This window comes from Aptenodytes forsteri, unplaced genomic scaffold, assembly GCF_000699145.1.
Source record: "Aptenodytes forsteri isolate BGI_AS27 unplaced genomic scaffold, ASM69914v1 Scaffold136, whole genome shotgun sequence".
NCBI lineage: Eukaryota > Metazoa > Chordata > Aves > Sphenisciformes > Spheniscidae > Aptenodytes > Aptenodytes forsteri.
In genome coordinates, this window is record NW_008796111.1 from 3,558,305 (window position 1) to 3,576,030 (window position 17,726).

At 53.1% G+C, this 17,726-nt stretch overlaps 1 protein-coding gene across 1 annotated transcript in view; it reads right to left on the reverse strand.

The window, feature by feature from the left end:
- Window positions 1-1,125: 1,125 nt before the first annotated feature.
- VAV2 (vav guanine nucleotide exchange factor 2) overlaps window positions 1,126-17,726 on the reverse strand; it is a 121,618-nt gene continuing 105,017 nt past the window's right edge. Inside the window, exons 12-30 of the mRNA XM_009287041.1 lie at window positions 17,440-17,508; window positions 14,625-14,711; window positions 12,718-12,803; window positions 12,326-12,458; window positions 11,602-11,616; window positions 11,048-11,157; window positions 10,343-10,444; window positions 10,150-10,238; window positions 9,324-9,340; window positions 8,935-8,956; window positions 7,522-7,649; window positions 7,209-7,283; window positions 6,519-6,571; window positions 5,659-5,775; window positions 5,464-5,551; window positions 5,246-5,369; window positions 4,135-4,221; window positions 1,861-2,015; window positions 1,126-1,173 (exon numbers count right to left, since the gene is read on the reverse strand). Of these exons, the coding sequence (XP_009285316.1) occupies window positions 1,126-1,173; window positions 1,861-2,015; window positions 4,135-4,221; window positions 5,246-5,369; window positions 5,464-5,551; window positions 5,659-5,775; window positions 6,519-6,571; window positions 7,209-7,283; window positions 7,522-7,649; window positions 8,935-8,956; window positions 9,324-9,340; window positions 10,150-10,238; window positions 10,343-10,444; window positions 11,048-11,157; window positions 11,602-11,616; window positions 12,326-12,458; window positions 12,718-12,803; window positions 14,625-14,711; window positions 17,440-17,508 (1,605 nt within the window). The remainder of the gene's footprint in view (window positions 1,174-1,860; window positions 2,016-4,134; window positions 4,222-5,245; window positions 5,370-5,463; window positions 5,552-5,658; window positions 5,776-6,518; window positions 6,572-7,208; window positions 7,284-7,521; window positions 7,650-8,934; window positions 8,957-9,323; window positions 9,341-10,149; window positions 10,239-10,342; window positions 10,445-11,047; window positions 11,158-11,601; window positions 11,617-12,325; window positions 12,459-12,717; window positions 12,804-14,624; window positions 14,712-17,439; window positions 17,509-17,726) is intronic.

The window sequence follows — 17,726 nt, forward strand, 5'->3', positions numbered from 1 at the left end:
AGTTGATACCGTAGCCCTTACTCAGGTGGGTTCACCCCCCTGAGCTCAGCGAGGTGGGATGTGTCACAGCTGCAAGAAAAATCAGCCTGGCTCAGGGGAGGGGGGGGTCTGCCCACAGCAGGACCAAGCTGGGAGCGATGGCAGGACAGACCCACGGACACATGCTTCTGTCCACTCCTCTGCATGTACCTGGTGCCTCGGTGGCCTCCAAAACCCTTGTGTGGTGAAGCACATCTCCAGTCCTGCAACACGCCGAGACCTTCTGCTCACCAGTGGGACCAGTCTGCAGCCTGGGCTGCCCCCTCCGCCCGCAGCGAGGCTGGTAGGACTGAAGGTGGTTGTAAAGAAAACTGGCTTGGGATGCCAAAGCAGCTCTTTCCCCTCCTGTCTGACCTGAAGGTCCACTTCCAGCCTACGTCTGATGGTCAAAACGCGCTCCTGGTTTAATAGCTGGCATCCTTCAGAGACGAGCAACAGCCGTTTCCTCCTCCCGGGTCGGGTGTCCCCGCTCTGCTCCCTCGCCCCGGCTGCAGCACGGTGCTGCCGGGCGCTGCCGCACGGCTGCCAGGGAGACTGTTGAAATCCTGACCCAGGGAGCCCACCCGAGCGGCGTGGTGGGGGGTCCACATCATCTCCTCGGAGCTGAGTCGCACCCTCCCCTTAGAAACCCCCAACTTCTCACCTTGGCACACCTGGGCACCAGCCCAGGCGCAAGTCTTCAGCCTCACCCTCCCACCACCATCACCACAGTGGCTTTTAAAACACCTTCAGTAAAAGAGCTTTGGAGGACCCCATCCTCCGGCGGGCACCGCACAGAGTCTCTCAGCTCTGTCCATGCAGGGGAGCGCGGCTTTCCCGGGACTCTTCTGCAGCTGCTACATGAACGTTATCCGACAGACCATCAATCTTCTATACACCTAACAGGAGCGAGGCCGCCGGCGGCCCCGACGCGCGCGCGCACACACACACTGTACAGAGGAACGGATTGCTAAAGAGTCTGCGAGGGCAGTCCTGGGAGGCATCCAGCCGCGTCTCATGGGGAGCCGCAGGCATCGGGACAAGTGTGCACGGTCTGCAGCGGCTCGCTCTGGGCGCTCGACGACTTTCCATCAGACATCTCCGCAGTCATTGCACCCCCTCCTCTTCCACGTACGTCGAGGGAAACCAGCCAACCTGTCGGGGAAGCGGGGAGGTGAGCTGGAGAAATGGGGAGCTGAAGGGACCTCCTGTTCCGTCACCGGGACTATTCCCCACCCCCCCCACGCTGTTCCCGGTGAGCCATTTGTACGGCGCTGGGTGCACCCGCATCCCAATGCACGGTGGTGACGGGGAGGCGGTGCAGCCGTTACCCTAACTGAGGTGGAGCTAGCAACTACACGTTGCCTTGGACACATGGGTTGTCCGCAATATATAAGGGATCGGGGCATGAAGAATCTGTCCCCAGTGCTACAAACTCTGTGGGACACCAGGTCAAGCCATCAGCCTGCTGCTTTTCCCCGGGATGCTGAGCCTTTCACCTGCAGAGCCACTCCTGCATAAATCCCCCACGTGCAGGTTCAAGGAAGAGCAGACTTGGACATCGCCCGAGCTGGCGTGCCCGCCTGCCCACCGCATGCTCCCACCTGCCGGCATGCACTGGGCGTTGCATGTCACTGTCACACAGCACCGACTGGCAACACAGCGGTGGCTCTCGTGAGATGACAGCCCATCCACGAGCCAGAAAAAGAGCAAGAGGGAGTGGGACGTGTCCCCCTGCCCTTTGCTGTCCTGACAACAGGCTGTGCTCCGGCTGGGCAGGTTGAGAGCGGGGAGGACCGCGCGCTGCAGAAACGGGACAGGACATTATCTGGATACACTCACTCTTCCGTTGGTTTCCCCCTTCCACCATCCCTGGTCCCCGCCAATCCTGCTGTAGATCTTCACCACGTCGCCCTCTCGCAGCGAGAGCTCCCGCATGTCCCGTGCCGCGAAGTTGTATCGTGCCACCGCCGTCCCTATGACCCGTGGGGTGAACACTGCGAGGGGACAAAGCAGAGGGAGTCGAGAGCTGCCCCGCCACACGGGACCAGCCGAAGCCTGGGGAAAGCTTGGTGAGGTTCAACCTGGGTTTTCCACCGCGGCGCTGGCTCCCATTGCAACACCACGACCTGGAGCAGCTCGGATGGCGGGGCTGGCCTCATCCGAATTGCTCAGCCCTGCACGGACTGGGGCGGTCGGGGTTAAACTGGATTCCTGCTGGGCTTTAAACAGCTCCATGGGCTTGGGAAGCCCCTCTCTGCTGACCAGGAGAGTCCAGGAGGGGCTTGGTGGGGATCGCTGGGGTGAGGGGTACTTTTGTGAGGCGGTAGTAAAAGAGTAGATTTCATAGGAATACACAGGCATTAACAACGAAATAATGGAAAAATCCTGTTCCACTATCCGTATCAGGTTTGGCTGCCGCCCAGCTCCCAGCACCTGATGGGACCACCTTGTCGAAAGATTTCACAAATCAACTTGTATTTAAACTACTTCAAAAAAATGAGATTTTGGGATTGGATTCTCCTAGGGATGCTGAGCAAAACCTGTATGTTTTGCCATGAGGAGGAACAAGCTGCTAACCCGGTATCCTCCCTGCTCCTGTCCCTGCCAGGGAGCAGCCAGGGACCTTGGAAACTTGGTCCCATTACAGACCAAAAGGCGCAAAACCACCCTGCAAACCCTAACGCTGACCACACCTTGTGATAAGAAGCATGGCCCCGTGAGCCATCCTGGGACCTGGCCTCCACCAGCACCAGCACGGCCCCAGCACCCAGCACCGCAGATCTCCATCGCTTCAGGCAGGGGATGGTCGGGGGAGGCACAAGGAGGAGCAGCAGTGAGGGGGGAAAGGCAGGGGCAGTGCTCAGCTTCCCTGCCCCAGTGTCTGGGCAGGGGAAAAGGAGGGTTGGAGAGCGACGGTGGGAGGGATGGGATGGGCGGAGGAGAAAAATGCACCTCCTTTGAAGTTTGCAAAAAAACCCCACTCCGAAGGGACGTCGTGTTTCAGTGAAGCTACCCTTTTTGTCCCAGGACTTTTGAGGATTAATTTGAATTTTAAAAGTTTGCAAACCAAGGTTGAACTAAGTTTGAGGAAAAGCTTTGCCCAGGTTTTCAGCTCTCGGGATGGAAGGAGATGAGGATGGCGATGGAGACGGTCCAGACACACAACGTGCAATCACTGGAGGGCTCGTCCGTCCTCGCCAGTCAGCCAGGCTGGAGAACGGAGCGAGAATCACAGCAGCTTTGAACTCTTTCATCAGGAGCTTGCTCAGAGCCCATTGATGCACAAATTACTTTCATGCAATACTTTCTATGCAGTTAAAGGATCTCAAATTCCCAGAATTATGTTCTAAAACCTTGAAAAGTTAAGTGTTCTTCCCAAACACGGCACTAAGGAAAGCACGTGTGGCTTTGCCGATGATTTTCCCTGTCCAGCCTAAAGAAAATACTGAAAGGTAAAAGCCTGAACGGGAAGAAATGAACTGGCACGATTTTGCTCTGATCCCTGCCAAACAGGGAGGAAGACACCAGTCTGTAACGCATTTAATCACTGGGGTTCAAAGGCCGGAGCACCACTGCACTCTCTGCAGGGAGTCTGAGCCACAAAACACGTTTGACAGCGCAGGTTCCCCCCCGCCTCCTCAGCAAGGGGCTCCCAAGCAGCCTCAGATGCCAGAGCTCAAAAACTGCCGGACATTGAGATGTTCTCCTTGTACAGCAAGGAGGAACGGTCTGGAAGACGGTGTGATGTCAATGCTTGTTCGGTGAAACACACGGGATAAGCAGGTCGAGCTTGAAGTACATCATGAGATCCCAATGCGCTAGGTTCACTTTTTCGTTAATTTTAGCCCCCTTTCTCAAATAGTGACAACTCCATCTCCTCCCTGCCTTGATTTTGGGGAGAGGGGGGAGTGCGTTTTGCTTCCAGCCAAGCCATGGTTAATTAACTTATTTCAAGGCTGCGCCCCAGGGCAGCACTGGGGACCCCCTGAACTGCCTGCGGGTGATGGAGGGACAGCGGGGACCCCGCAGGTCCCGCTGGCGATGGCTTTCAAGCTGGGGATGCTGCAGCCTGGGGAAGGTGGCAGGTCTCTCCGGCGGGAGAGGCACTGGTACCTGACCAGAAGGGACTGGAGGAGCTCTGAGAAGAAAAGTTGAGGCCCTGAGGACTGAGAAAAGAAAAGTTGTAGGAAGCGCAGGAGGCTGCAAAGAGGTTAGAGAGAAACAGAAAGAGGCAGAACACGCATTAAAAAGGAAATTAAAAAAAAAAAAAAAAATTATAATGCACAATGCTTTAAAAGCCAATGGAGAAATACACGGCAAAGCATACAGAAGGTTTTGTGCAGGGGCTCGGAGCTGGGACAACCAGCAGCAGGTCCATCCACAGCCCCACAGCCAGTGTGGGGCTCAAAAGTCACCCTAGGGTTGTATTTTATTGGAAAAGATACTTGATCAACGTTTAAAACCTATCTTCCTTTGGTATTCTTTTTAAAATATACCATGGAAAAAGTTTTTTAAAAATACATTTTTCCACACAAAGTAGTTATTTCTGCACTCAGGCTTTTAGACAAAATGGAACATTTTGCACTAATGCACATTTTGCTTTCCATTTGTTTTGATTTTTTTTCTTTTTTTTTTTTTTATTTTAGGCACAGACTTACCATTTCTACCATCATCTCCATTAAAGCAGTCCCACTGGGAGTCAAACCATCACAAGTGACACTGGAACTGGATCCATTAAAACACATGCACAAAAACTCACGTGGGCAGGTAAGACACGATACATCCCGCCAGCAGAGCATCAAACCTCTGCTCACTACCCACAGGCGGACGGGCTGCCCCTGCAGCCGCAGCTCCTCTCCCGGCAGGACCAAACCACCCCCGAGCACGGGGTGCAAAACCGCAGGAGGGAAACCAGCCTTCCCCAGGAAAAGCTCTCCCTGGGAGGCTGCACCCGCTCCGCAGAGCCGCACGAGCTCGGGGGAGCAGCAGCAGGCAGCCCCAGCTTGGCCGGACCCCCCCGACCCCCAGCCACCTCCTGCGAGACCCCTCCTCAAAATGCCACCAGCCGAGCAGGAGACCTATTTGCAAAATTAGGGGGGCTCAAGCCCTACAGCAAAGCTATAAATCCCTTCGTCCAGATGGTGTTCCTGCGCCTTGCTGAAAGGGTGAGATTTTCCATCAGGGGTTTAACGGTGCCCACTCGCGCGGCTGAGCTGGGTTTTACCTGGAGAGCGGGTGAAGGTCCTAGAGGTAGAGCGCTCCCGAGACTTATAGGGGTATTTCAGCGTTGTGTCCAGCTGCTTGAAGCTCTCCTTCAGCGAGTGGCTCTGGTAGTATTCGACCAGCTCCTGCAGAGGACAGAGGGGCACCCGGCTGTCTCCGCTGTCCTCTGCCTGACTTGCAGGGACGGCGCACACGCTCCAAGGAGCTACAAAAACCTACCAGCAAGCTTTCAAACTTCTTGGCTTCCGTGATGTGAATCCAGTTGTCCTTCTCCACCACCTTGATGTGCTTCACCTCCTCGTTGAACCTGCAAACGGTAGCAAAGGCACTCACGAAAACGTAGCTGCATGCTCCAGCCCCGTTTCGCCCTCTGTATGCGAGTAATACTAAATTACTAAATTAAGTATTACTCACTTAATACTGATGGCAAAGCGCTCCGCCTCGGCTGGCCGCTCCCGGATCAGGTAGGTGCCGCTGACGTGAGACTTGAGCAGGTTGTCCGTCTGCTGCCGCTCCATGTTCCCTGCGAACCTGAGCCCAGAGGCTAATTAATTAATTTAATTGACTAAAAATTAATGCATATCTTTCAAATAGGCACGCTTTAGACAAAAGGACACATTCTTTTTTTAAAGGCATGAAGGTTGGGCAAGTAGAGAAACAGGTCTCATCCAAAGCTTCATGAGCAGAAGGGACAAGGAGCTGCTCAGCCACTGAACAGAGGATGAGCGATGCAGAGTGCAACCTCTTCCCTTTGAAGTCTCTTATGTTTCCAGGGTACCTAGAAAATCCCACTAATTTGGAGTTGGTCCCCATGTGAACGAGGCTTCAGCGAGAGCTGGGGCGTGGGGATAATTTAGACTCGTGTATTTGCAAACCTGGATGGAGCTGGAGGGAAGGAGCAGGAGGGAAGCCAAGTGCAACCTCTCCCACCAAGGCAGGAATTGCTTCCTTCCTCCCAAAACAGTTTTCTGGGCACAGAAAATGGGAAGAGAAACCAGCATCTCTCCTTTTGCCTCTGACCCTCTCCATCAGTGAAGAAATCCCCTCTGATGCTGTTAGGGCTGCACCAGGTTTCAAAACCCAAACGCTGCTGCAGCAGCTGCCCCGTGGCCGTGGGGGAGGTGGGATGCAAAGCGCTGCTAACCTGCACTCATAATTCGTTATTAGAGTGGACTCCTGAGAAAGTAACAATTAAAAGGCAAAGTCGATATATCTTTACGGCCAGAGGAAGGCTGGGTCCAGCACACTGTCCAGCGGCAGGCAGGGTGACTCACCACGGGTACGCTGTGTAGTCTATCTCCCGCGAGGGCGGCCGGCTGTTGGGAGGCTGCAAAGAGAGCATTGCTTATTACTGACGAGCCAGCGTCTCATCAGGCTATAGAGGTCACGTGCGAGACGCTCCTCTCCACAGGAGGGTTTTCGTCTGCCAAGCCGTTTCTGAATTATTGGCTTCGGCGGCGGAGGGCAGCGCCGTAGCTGAGCGGTTCCCTCTCAGCCTCCCAGCTGTGATGAGCACGCTGCATCTTTTCATTTACCTGAGCGTTTTTTTAAATTGGGAAGCGGCTGACAGCGTTGCAAAACGTAGTAAAAAAAACCCAAAAGTGCAGTTTTCCTGTACTGTGACCGATCTCAAGCGCCCTGCTCCCGAGTCAGCCCCGCAGAGGAGGAATGGAGGCTGGACCTGGTCACACCAACCCCAACCTTGGGAACGGGGCTGAGACCAACCTGACCAGACATTTGCAACCATGGGATGATGGATCCACTTCCTCGCTAATTCGGCCGCAGTAAAAGGCCTCATTCAAGGTCCAGGGGCTTAGTGGAAGGACCAAGGTCTCAAGCAGAAGGCTGAGAAGAGCAACAGGCACTGCCAGAGCAGCATCTCCCGTGACAGCCCCCAGCGCCCGTCCCGGCGCTCCCGCAGCACCCGCAGGTGCTCCCGTCTCCATCTCCTCCTTGGCACTTACCCTCGCATCAACGGGGCAGGGCTTTACCGATGAGCTGGGAAAATAACCCGACTTCTTCGTCTGCAGCAACCGCCCCTGCAAAGCCAAGCCGGGTATCAGCCTGGGACGTGCACGGGGGAGCAACGTTTTTGCCGTGCAGGGACAGGGACGGTCCCCGCTGCAGCTCCCAGGCTCCAAACCACCTCGCAGACCCCCCAGCTCCGGAGCACCAGCACATCCCTGCGCTCCAGGAAAGCCCACAAATAAAAGGGACGATGCAGAAGTCACTGGTTTAAAACTTCCCGGGAATTTCCCCGAAGGGAATTGTTCTCACCTCCCACCATGGTGAGTCGGGGTCCCCCCTCAGCAGCTCGATCACGTCCCCAATTTGAAACGTCAGCACCGGCTTCCCGGGGGGGGCTGGGTTTCCGTGGTAATTCTGAACTGCCACCATTTTAGGACCTGGAACAGATGCAAAACAGTTTCATCACCTAAGACCCTGTTAACAAGAAGCAAACACCCCCCCCGAAGCCTGTTGTTGCTTATCCTGTGAACCACAAATCTAATGGCACCGGCAGGCAGGATTTTGGGGCAGAAAGCATGAGAGCAGAAAGGAACAGTGCCCACAGAGAATGGGCTTGGCTCCTGCAGTTACACGGATGGCTGCGTTCACTGAGCAAAAATAAACCCATGAAGGACGGAGCCAAGCCAAAGCTCCGACTTCCAACCCTGCACCTGGACTTGAACCTCGCCGTGGAGGACCGGCTCTCGTTAGGCAATGCCTGGCCAGCACCAAACCCCGCTGGATTCAGTGGTGACACCCACGATTGCCAAAGGGACCAGCGAACACTCGGCTTCCACTGAATTTCAGCCGTATCTGGGACCCAAACAGCCCTGAAGCTCGCAGTCAAAGTCCAGTTGTCTTGCTGACAACTGCACATTAAATAAGCTTCCCCAACTGCACTAAAATCACAGTGTTTATCTTCAAAATGCTTTCCCACCTCTGCCTCTCCCGGCCCAGCGAGAGCATTCTGTGCTTTCTTTTTTTAACCACCAATTTGATTCAGGTTTCTTTTTGCCAGGCTTGGTTTTCCTTTTAACAGAAAAAGCACAAAAACAAATTGTTCCTTCTCCTTCGAGCCAGAGCACGGGCAGGGCAGGCTAGTTAAAAGGCTAGTTTTAAACAAAGGAAAATAAAAAAATATTGCAGCAACCATCATGACTAATGGCCCCATCAGAAGGCAGCGCCCGGAGCTGCACATCTCCGCAGCGCGCCGGACACGCGCCGGCAGGAAGATGCTCCCCATCACCAACAAGCCTCCCTGCCAGGACGTGTTCGGTCTGCTCTGAAGGACGATCTGGCACAAGGAAATTCGCCAGGCTCTCCGCGGTTACCGGTGCGGCGTGCAGAAGCTTTACCCGCTCGTCAGAGCGGGCCAGGGGCACGAACGCACCCAAAGAAATGGCGTGGTGCTGGCGGCTGCAGCGGGTGAGGGCTGAGCCCAGGGAGAAGCCGGGTCTTCCCGCAGGAGACCCAACCTGCTGCTGTGGGGAATAGGGACAGGAGAGACCTCGGCGCCCCATCGCTTGCTGTGAGGGTGGCACAGGACCCTTCTGCAGCTACTAATGCTCCTTTCTGGTTTCGGAAGGAGCTTCTCCCTCCCACATGCTCAATGTTAGGGACACCTGCAGCCACAATCAAGACGCCGTCTCTACTTGCCCTTCTGCAATACAATAATGCCCTTACCAGGTCCGGCACTCATTGAATCCTGCAAAGAGAGAGGAAAAAGTCTCCATGAGGACACGGTCGGTGGTCTCGGCTCCCTCCACGAGCGCCTGCCTGAAGCCACCGGGACAAGAAATCCCCTCCTGAAACCTCCCTGGCACCAGCTGGCACCCGGTGCTCGCCCCAGCTGGGTGCTGGCACCTCCCAAGGGCCATGGTGCCACCCAGACCGGGCCAGTTTTAGGCTGGAGGAGAGGCCATCAGTCTCCAGTCCTGCCCCCCAGGTTCCTGGGACCCCCCTGAGGCCGGTGCTGGTCCTTCCCACAAGCTGCTGGCACCTGGACTGGGCAAGGATACAGGCTCTGCCCAAGGCAGAGGGGGATGCGGGAAAAGGGCCATCAAACAACGTACCTGGTCTGCTGAAGAACCTGCAAGAGAAATGTTGAAGTAAGTGGTTAATTTAACAGGCAATAACCCCCTTTTTCTGTTTCTCTTGACGCTGCGAGTATCAATAAACCGGCATCAGTGCTTGAACTTGATGGAGGAAGCACAAAGCAGAGGCTGGGGCCACTCAAGTCATCGCTCTGCACCAGGTGGGCAAGACCCAGGGAGGGACTGGAGCCCAACAAGGACATTTTCTCACTTGCACAAAGTTCTGCGATTTTGTTTCTTCCTCCCTCCGCTCCCCACCCAAAACCTCCCCAAAGCCACCCCGTGACAGTCCCCTGCACCGAGCAGTGCCAGGGCTCTGACCCAGGCGAGGGGAGGCGAGGCGAGGCACGGTTTTGCCCGATTTAGATCAAGGACACAGATTTTTGCAGCGCTGTGGGTCATCTGGGATCCGGAGACGAGGTCTCTCCTTCTCATCAGAAACATGATTCCTGGCGCAGACCCTCCTGCTTTCACTAATCAAGATCTCCTGATGAAGAAATCATCCTCTCTCTTAAATGCCCTCCCAGCATGAGGGCTGGGTTATCCCACCTAGTACACAGAGCTGCTGCGATCCTCTGACATAGACGGGATTCAGCTCTTTGGTTTGGGGGGGTTTTGGTTGGTTGGTTGGTTTGTTTTTTAAACCACCAGCCATTGTGAATTACAGCCCTGAGAGGTGGGTGGGAGCGTACTCAGATTTTGTTATGCATTAACAAACATTAGTGCTTTCTAGAGCGAATCTTTCAGATCATTCACATGCGTTCACCTCCTTGGCACAAGCTGCTAATGATGTGAAACAACTCACCGATCTTGCAGGGAGGAATGATCTCCAAGCACTCCTTATGAGCACCCGCTCCACATTTGGGGCAAAGATAGCCCTGGTAGAAGGTTCCTCTGCGCAAAAAAAGAAGTCAGAAAGTCCTAATTCAGCCTCAGCTTTGAGATTTTCTTTCCGTGTTTTAATGCAGATGCAGAAAAGCTGGAAGGATGTTGCTCACCTTAGGAACATCCTGCAGGCTTTGCAGTTGGTAGTCTTTTCAAATGTGTACATCTGGAAGTTATGGTGATTTGCATTGGCTTTCTCTGGCTTTATGTTGGACCTAAGGGAAAGGACCAGGAGGTTATCAACCTGTCCCTATGAGCCACGCTGTACTCGTGACCTGTCACGGCAGCTGCTGTTTGCATTTCAGTCAAAATTTGGAAACCACACGGACAGATAAGAAATCAAGTATGAAAGCAGGCTCAGGGCTTGGCTGTGCAGAGATGATTTTGCCCATCAACCTTCCCCTGGGACAACATTCACGGATTTGGCCCTTGCCCGAAGTCAATCAATAGCCCAGACCCGCCAGCGCGGGGGCCAACCCCTGCTCTGCTCAGGACCAGGTCCCTGCAGCAGCAGCCCTTCTCCTGCAACGCCTCCCTCCAGCCCCAGCTCAGTGCTTCACGCGTGGCCTGACACCACGGCAATCACTGCAGGCGTCATTTCAGAGATGCACCAGGCGTGCTTTGCTGCAGATGCTCGGGGTAGACGACGACATGCCAGACCCAAGCTCCCTTCGCACAGGGACCCATCCAGCAAGTCCACGCGAGCTTCCCCGTGGCTTTGCTATCAGAGCTGGTCTCCAGTGACCTGCTGGTCCAAGACACTGTCGCCCCGTGCTTGGCGACTGCACGCCAGGGCTAGAACAGCCACTCGTGCTCACATTGCCATTTCAAACTGCTCCATCCACTTCCTCTTCATTTCCTCCGTCTTGCAGAAGAACTGGAAGCCCTGCTTTCCCTGAAGATGAATTAGGTAGAAGCCGTATGACCACTGTTAAGAGAAAACGAGAGAGCTGATCGGACCGCTGTGCTCTCGACGCCCAAGCAGCAGAACGCGCCGCGCTTTTATTCAGGCATCTTAATAACTGCTCTCAGTGCCTGCCCCTGTCCCTTCTTCTGAAGGACTGCTGAACCTTTGCAAAGGTAACAGCAGGGAAGGAGGAATAAGAGCTCCGTGTTTCTCTAAAACATCACAACTAATGATGCCTGAATCAGCTGGGCACCGTGCACTAGGGCCAAATAGGATTTTATGGTGGCAGATGAGAGAACCCAGATTTTTCTGCTCCAATGGATCCTCCCCAGGCATTATATCTTTCCCTGACAGCAACTGACAGCCCAGGAGGAACATCTGACCTGCCCACTGCACATATGCTCTGCCTGTCTCATTACAACATTGCACAGAAAAACACGAGAGAAAATTGTGTGCTTTGCTTACCATTTTTCCATGAGACTAGAAAGCATAGGAGAGCAAAGTGGAAATATATTTCATTAAAACACAAAGCTAGCAGCATTTCTTCAGCATCCAAGTGGTAAAATTGGCTATTCTTACCCAAATGTCCCTTGTCCCATTGTACAATACCTCTTCCCATTGCACGAAAGTGGATTAAGCTAACGGGTCTCTGCTAAACCGACAGCTGCGGGGGGGTTTCTTTCATGGCTGCAGACTGAGCCCCAAACCACTGGCAAAACGATGGTCCTTCAGTGGCAACCGTGCTCCGAGTGCTGATTTTGGCAGGCTGGTCGGCAACGCTCATGCTGCCTTTCCAGGCTCCTCCACCCCACGACTCGCGGGAGCGAGAGCAGCCGGACGGACCTTCCCTCCCCGCCCTCCTCTCCGCCCCATCTGATGTTTGCTCCTTGCCGGTCCCTCGCTGCCCACGGGCCGGAAAGCAGGGAGCAGTTTCCTCTCTCCTAACTCCAATCATCCCAGCTTCTTCAGGGCTGTTTTGCAAGGACGGAGGTCAAGGATCAAGCCCAGCCCCACATTAATAAACATTTCCCAACTCTCTGTGAGGCTGCCCTGAAAGTTGAGCGTTTATTTTCCAGCTTTTTGCAAGCTCCGTTTCTATTTTAAAAGGCTAATGGGAACGTACTACCCATGGACTGGCCAAAACAGCTCCAAAATGCTCTCCAGCAGAGCTTATCCCCGGTCCACCTACCTTCTTAATGTCCTTGTTGTTCATAGGGTCGTCAGTCATCTTGTGGAAGAGTAGCTCAATAATTTCTTTCAGCTCATAATTGTATCCTTTCCTTTTGCAGACGATCACCACTTTATCAAATAAAAATAAATACCTGCCCAAAGCAAGCAAATAAACAAGCAACCCAGTCACGCACCTCGTTAAGGTCCCCATTCAACGGGAAGCGTTTGGAAAGCTCTGCAGAGCTGCCCAGCCAGCGCAGCTCAATGCTCTAACCGTGCTATAATTTCACATTGATGGTGACTTCTGTCAGCGCAACTCTAGGCAACCCCTGAATAAATGAGCACAAGGGGAATCGCCAAACAAAGGCACCTTTAGTTTGGGAAAACTTCTGAGCACTGTTGCTCACTCACCTGTCCTGCTTGGTGTGGTTGACTATGGAGCGGACCTTCAGCTCGCCATCGATCTTTGGCCTCCCAAACTCCTCCAGCTTCACTTGCTGCAGAAAGCAAAGCAGGGCTGAGATCCACAGCCAGGGCTGGGACGATGCTTTGGAGACTGAAACCCCAACCTGCCCGGGTCGCACAGTGTGGTGGGGGCATCCCCACCAGCCCTGCCTCGAGCTGCAGAAGCTCCTGGGAACAGCATCGCCCTCGCCAAGGGGAGCCCACGCACGAGCACGGCCCCGGCATCAGGAATGGGACCACGGGAGATCCCTGGAGCTTGAGCATCAGCATCCCAGGACAAGGCTCAGGAGTCAAAGCATTTTTGCAAGGCTTGGGATCCAGAAAGCAAAACCCCCGCAAAATAAGCTATTTTCCAGAGGTTTCTACAAAACCAGAACCGAAGCTATTGTAGTTTTGATTCCCATCCTGAACTAAGACTGGAGATTTTGGAGAGGCTGGCACCCAACCCAAGGGTTTGGTCAGTTTGTCTTTCAGCTCAAAAGCCCTTGCAAACGTTGCTCGGTGCAGCACAGCTGACGACCCACGGGGATCAATCCCCTTGCATAGTTCTTACAGGAAAAAAAACCATTGTGAAGCGTCACCACTGGTGAGGAAAATAAATATTTTACACAGCTGTGTGTATAGTCCGTAATTATTTCATTGTCGTGCCATGTGGGCTCTGTATACGTAACACCAGCCACTCCACAACGTCCCGCCCAGTGCAACGAAAGGCAACACGGAGCAGAACGTGCGTGGGATTGACCTGCAGACAGGAGCGACTGCTTTGCTAACATCTCATCTCTCGTGTGTCAGATTTGCTCTCTGGCTGCTGCAAGGAGGAGAAGTGGCTGCTTAATGCCCCCATTCGCATTCCCGTTTTTACGGAGCATGATGTCTGATTGTTCGCGCAGATCAGGATTGTCACGACTGCTTCAATCGAAACCTGTGAGCCATATCCCACCGGAGAATTTTTGCCGGTTTCTCTTGAAAATTAAGGATTTTGTCTCTGTCTGTTAAATAACCATCAATTACAAGTTCATTGTTTTCAAATGAAGTCAAGGCTTAAAGCCCCCCAAACCCAGGACCCCTCCAGGAAGCCCTCGGGTTGGGCAGCCCCCGGCATCTCCCTCCATCAGCCCTTTTGAAGCATCTCAGGTGTCAGCCCCCAAATTGCATTACCCCAGCGTAAAGCGTGACAGCAGAGCAGCTGCGCCCGCAGCTGACCAGCCCTCCCCTCCCACCCTCCGGCAAATGTGGGAAAAAGCTCGTTAGCTTGAAGCTCTGCCACTGAATATTAAACTAATGGGCTTCTTCGGGGCTAGAGTGAGTGATGGGTTGCACAGGGTGAGCTGATGCACAGTAATGGGACCAAGCGTTTGATACCTCTGGAGTTTGGAGGATGAGATTCTTCTTAAAATATCTGGTTGAGATTTTGGGGATTAGGTGCATATTACATGTGCCCTTCTCCTCCAAACGGGCCTTGGGACACTTTCAAGGGCAAGAACATTCAGTTAACCTCTCTGTCCTCTTAACAGCAAAAGAAAACCCGCTTTAAATAGCAGACAGGAAATTAAATAGCAGATTTGGGGAATTCTTGGGTCCCCCCTACACTAATAACATGAGAAAAAGTTGGAGAAGCAATTTCAGCGTAACACCACGCACAAAAGCCACCCTCCATCACAGCCAAATGGGTTTTGTAATGCAGCAACCACTGCTGGACTGTCAGCAAAAACAGCCGGTGATCAGGGAGTGTCCAAACACACAGGGATCTTTCTTGGGTAGCAGATTCAGATTCAGTAGGAATTGCACAGAAAAAGCATGTATGTTAATAATAATCAAATTAAAGTAGGGAGTGAGAGGATTTTCCAACTTACCAGATTTTCTATAGAGCTCTGAAATTCACTTATTTTCTTTAAAGTCTCTTTGTCCCTCTTTACTTCATTTATGTACATGGCCAAGTCCTTAAAAGAAAAGTGAATATTGATTTTTAATTTCCAGATGAAACTAGTATCTTACCAAAGCAGAAAACACACGACCCCGGCTCCCCGAAGCCGCGCTCCCCTCCGCCCTCGGGAGTCAGACCAGGATTCAAGCAGCAGCCCGGGGCACCGTGAGCACAGGCTTTTTGTGCTTGCACTGCTGAAACAGGCAGGTGCTGCAATTTTTCCCATTTCCCAGAAGAGGGCAACGCATGAACCCAGTGCAGACAGCAAACCAGAGAGCCGGGGCGAGCGGCCAGGCATCCCCTGCCTTTGCGCCTCTGCCCCGGCAGCATCCTTCCCTCCCGGCTTTCATCATCGTAATTCCCTTCATCCCCCCGGATACAAAAGCTGCCAGCCAGTCTCTACTGTCAAAACATCCACGTCTGTAAAATAACTGCTTTGGACACCCGGCTGCACGTTAGCTGTGAACAGCACTTGACCTGGCTCTGCCCCGCTTGCTTCCAGCTGACCTCCCTGGGTGCTCCGGATCGCGCCCGAGCTGGCGAGAGCATTGGGATGCTCACGCTCTGTCCTCCCAGGGGACACCCCGTGAGAGCATCCCCATCTCCAACACATCTGGGCCTCCAAAATCTCCCACCGCACAAAGGCTATGTTGTAAAATAAGGAGACACTCGATGCAGCTTGTTCTGTCCTGAAAAATTCCTTGCTTACCCAAATTTTGACCCGTCAAAGAGGAAGAACCCCATCCCTGCCGCTAAAACAACTTCTTACACCCTTCTGAGCATATTTTCTGTGCCTGTTTGCTTCTTATCTGCTCCCTGCCTCCTTGTCCTCAAGAACAGCTCTTGTCAACTTGGATTAAGTCTGAACATGGGATTTTTTGAAGACATCCCCTCCAGGTCAGACCTTCCTCAGCTTCCCAACATAAAAAGGGTTAATCACAGATGATAATCACAAATCTACGTGACAATACTTGTAACACCACCAAACGCCCCACCAGGCTGGTGGCAGGGATGGTTATGAAGAATGACAAAACCAAAAGCCTCACAAAGCGGCATCCTCCATCACGCTTGAGCATTTGCTCCCTGCTGCTGAACAGGCCGTCTCCTGCGCAAACTGGAAACACAATCCCAGGATCGACTGTGACTCGAAACAGCGACAGCAACGTGCAAACCTGGGCTGCGGGATTTAACCGGGAACCCGCCTCGCCCCCACCATCACCAGGGGGCTCGGTTCTGTGCACTCAGGTGGAGGGTCAGCACCTGCACCGAATGCCCCCCACGTGCAATTTTTTGGAGCAAATCCTGCCCCTGCGCTTTGTGGAAACAACTACCTATGCAAAATAAAAGGGAGGTGAATCCCTTTGGGAAATGTAGCTCTAGCTGTAGATATTCACTCCCCTGCACGACTCTCGCCCCAGACGGCAGCAACGTCCGCCGCCCACCAGCACGGCAGACAGAAAGGCTGCATTCGCGATGAAAAACATCACTTGTAAGTTAAGCCTTGGTTTACAGATCAATTAAAACCAAACTGCACGGCTTCCTATGCCCCTGCTGAGCCCAGCGCGGTCTGAACTGCACCTGCGCTCTCCTGGTGATGGGGCGATGAAAGAGAGAAACCCGGCTGATGGCTCTGTGCAGCTTCCTGCAAAAAATGCTGAGTCTGCAGTGTAGCCAGACCATATATACATTTCTTTATTAGCAGTGGTGTCAGTGGGTGCCGTATTGTGAGGCATAAGCAGGGTTTAACAACTGTCACCAGGGTTTAGTGTTCATTTGAGGCCACGGCAATGTGTTGTGCAGCAGTGGGCTGCGAATGCAACGTCCTTCAAACAACCTTAACTTTAAAGTGACCTACATATCGGCTCTGGTTCCCCGCGCTTGCAGGGATAATGGCTGAAAAGGTCACCCAACTTATGTAAGTGCTGGGAAACGCAGTTGTTGTTACAAAAGCTGCAGCTCGGAGGTAGAAAACAAAGTGACCTGAGAACACGGGAGCGAGCCCAGGGATGAATCCTGCAATGCTCTCCAGAGAGAAAACCTGGATTTAATGATCATCCTCAAGTCAGATTCTGCTGATGATTATCCCGCAGTGTGAGTGTGCGGGGGGGACACGTATCCAAGTCAGAAAACATTTAGATGATTTTATTTTTTGTTGCTGAAGGTTTTCCTGAGATCTTGGGGGTTTCAGCTGAAAGCTCAAAAAAACTTTAAACAAAGCAAAATTTTGACACCAGAAGTCTTCAATTGTGGAAAGAGAATTTTTCCCCTTAATAAAAAATAATACTTGGATAAAAGGATTCCCAGCCAGCGCCTGGATAACAGCGCGCAGGCAATGCTCCGCACTGACACGGGCACGGGCTCGCATTTCTGCAATACTCCCCGACTTGCTGATACGGCTGGAGCTCCTCCAGATCCCTCCTAGCAAAAACAAGAGCCGAATCTGGCACGGCCTCTTTACGCACAATAGTCATTAGGGAAAAGTTGTAACTTGTCAACAAATACCAGCTTCCCCAGCTGCTGAAGGAGGAAGATAACAGTGATGACTACAGATCTGCTGCGAAGCAATCGCATCAAATGGCAATCAATATACACACGCACGTCCTAAAGGAGGAGATGCTGCCTTCCCTCAGGCTGTGGGATGGTTTTTCCAATCTAAGTTTTTGTTTTACAGAAGCAGAGGGGTTCCGGGCTCTGTTGCACCCCGAGCCCAGCACAGCCCCGCCGCCGCTCTCGCCCTCCCGTACCTGCATCGCCTCCAGAGCCTCCTTCAGCTGTTGCTTCTCTGGTCGCTCTGATGAATGGCTGAGCAGCTCCTGAAAATAAAAATAAAATAAAATAAAAAGAGTTTGGGTGTGCTAGGAAAGCTGCCCGCACCCTGCCTGCACCGGGCAGGCTATGACCCACGGGCAACGGCTGGCGGCTGGTGCTTGAGAGATCTGTTACACGGAGTTGACAGGAGGAATTTCACACATAATCAGATTATATGCAAGCTTATTTTATATTCGCCTCTTGTGGCTAACAAGTAACAAGT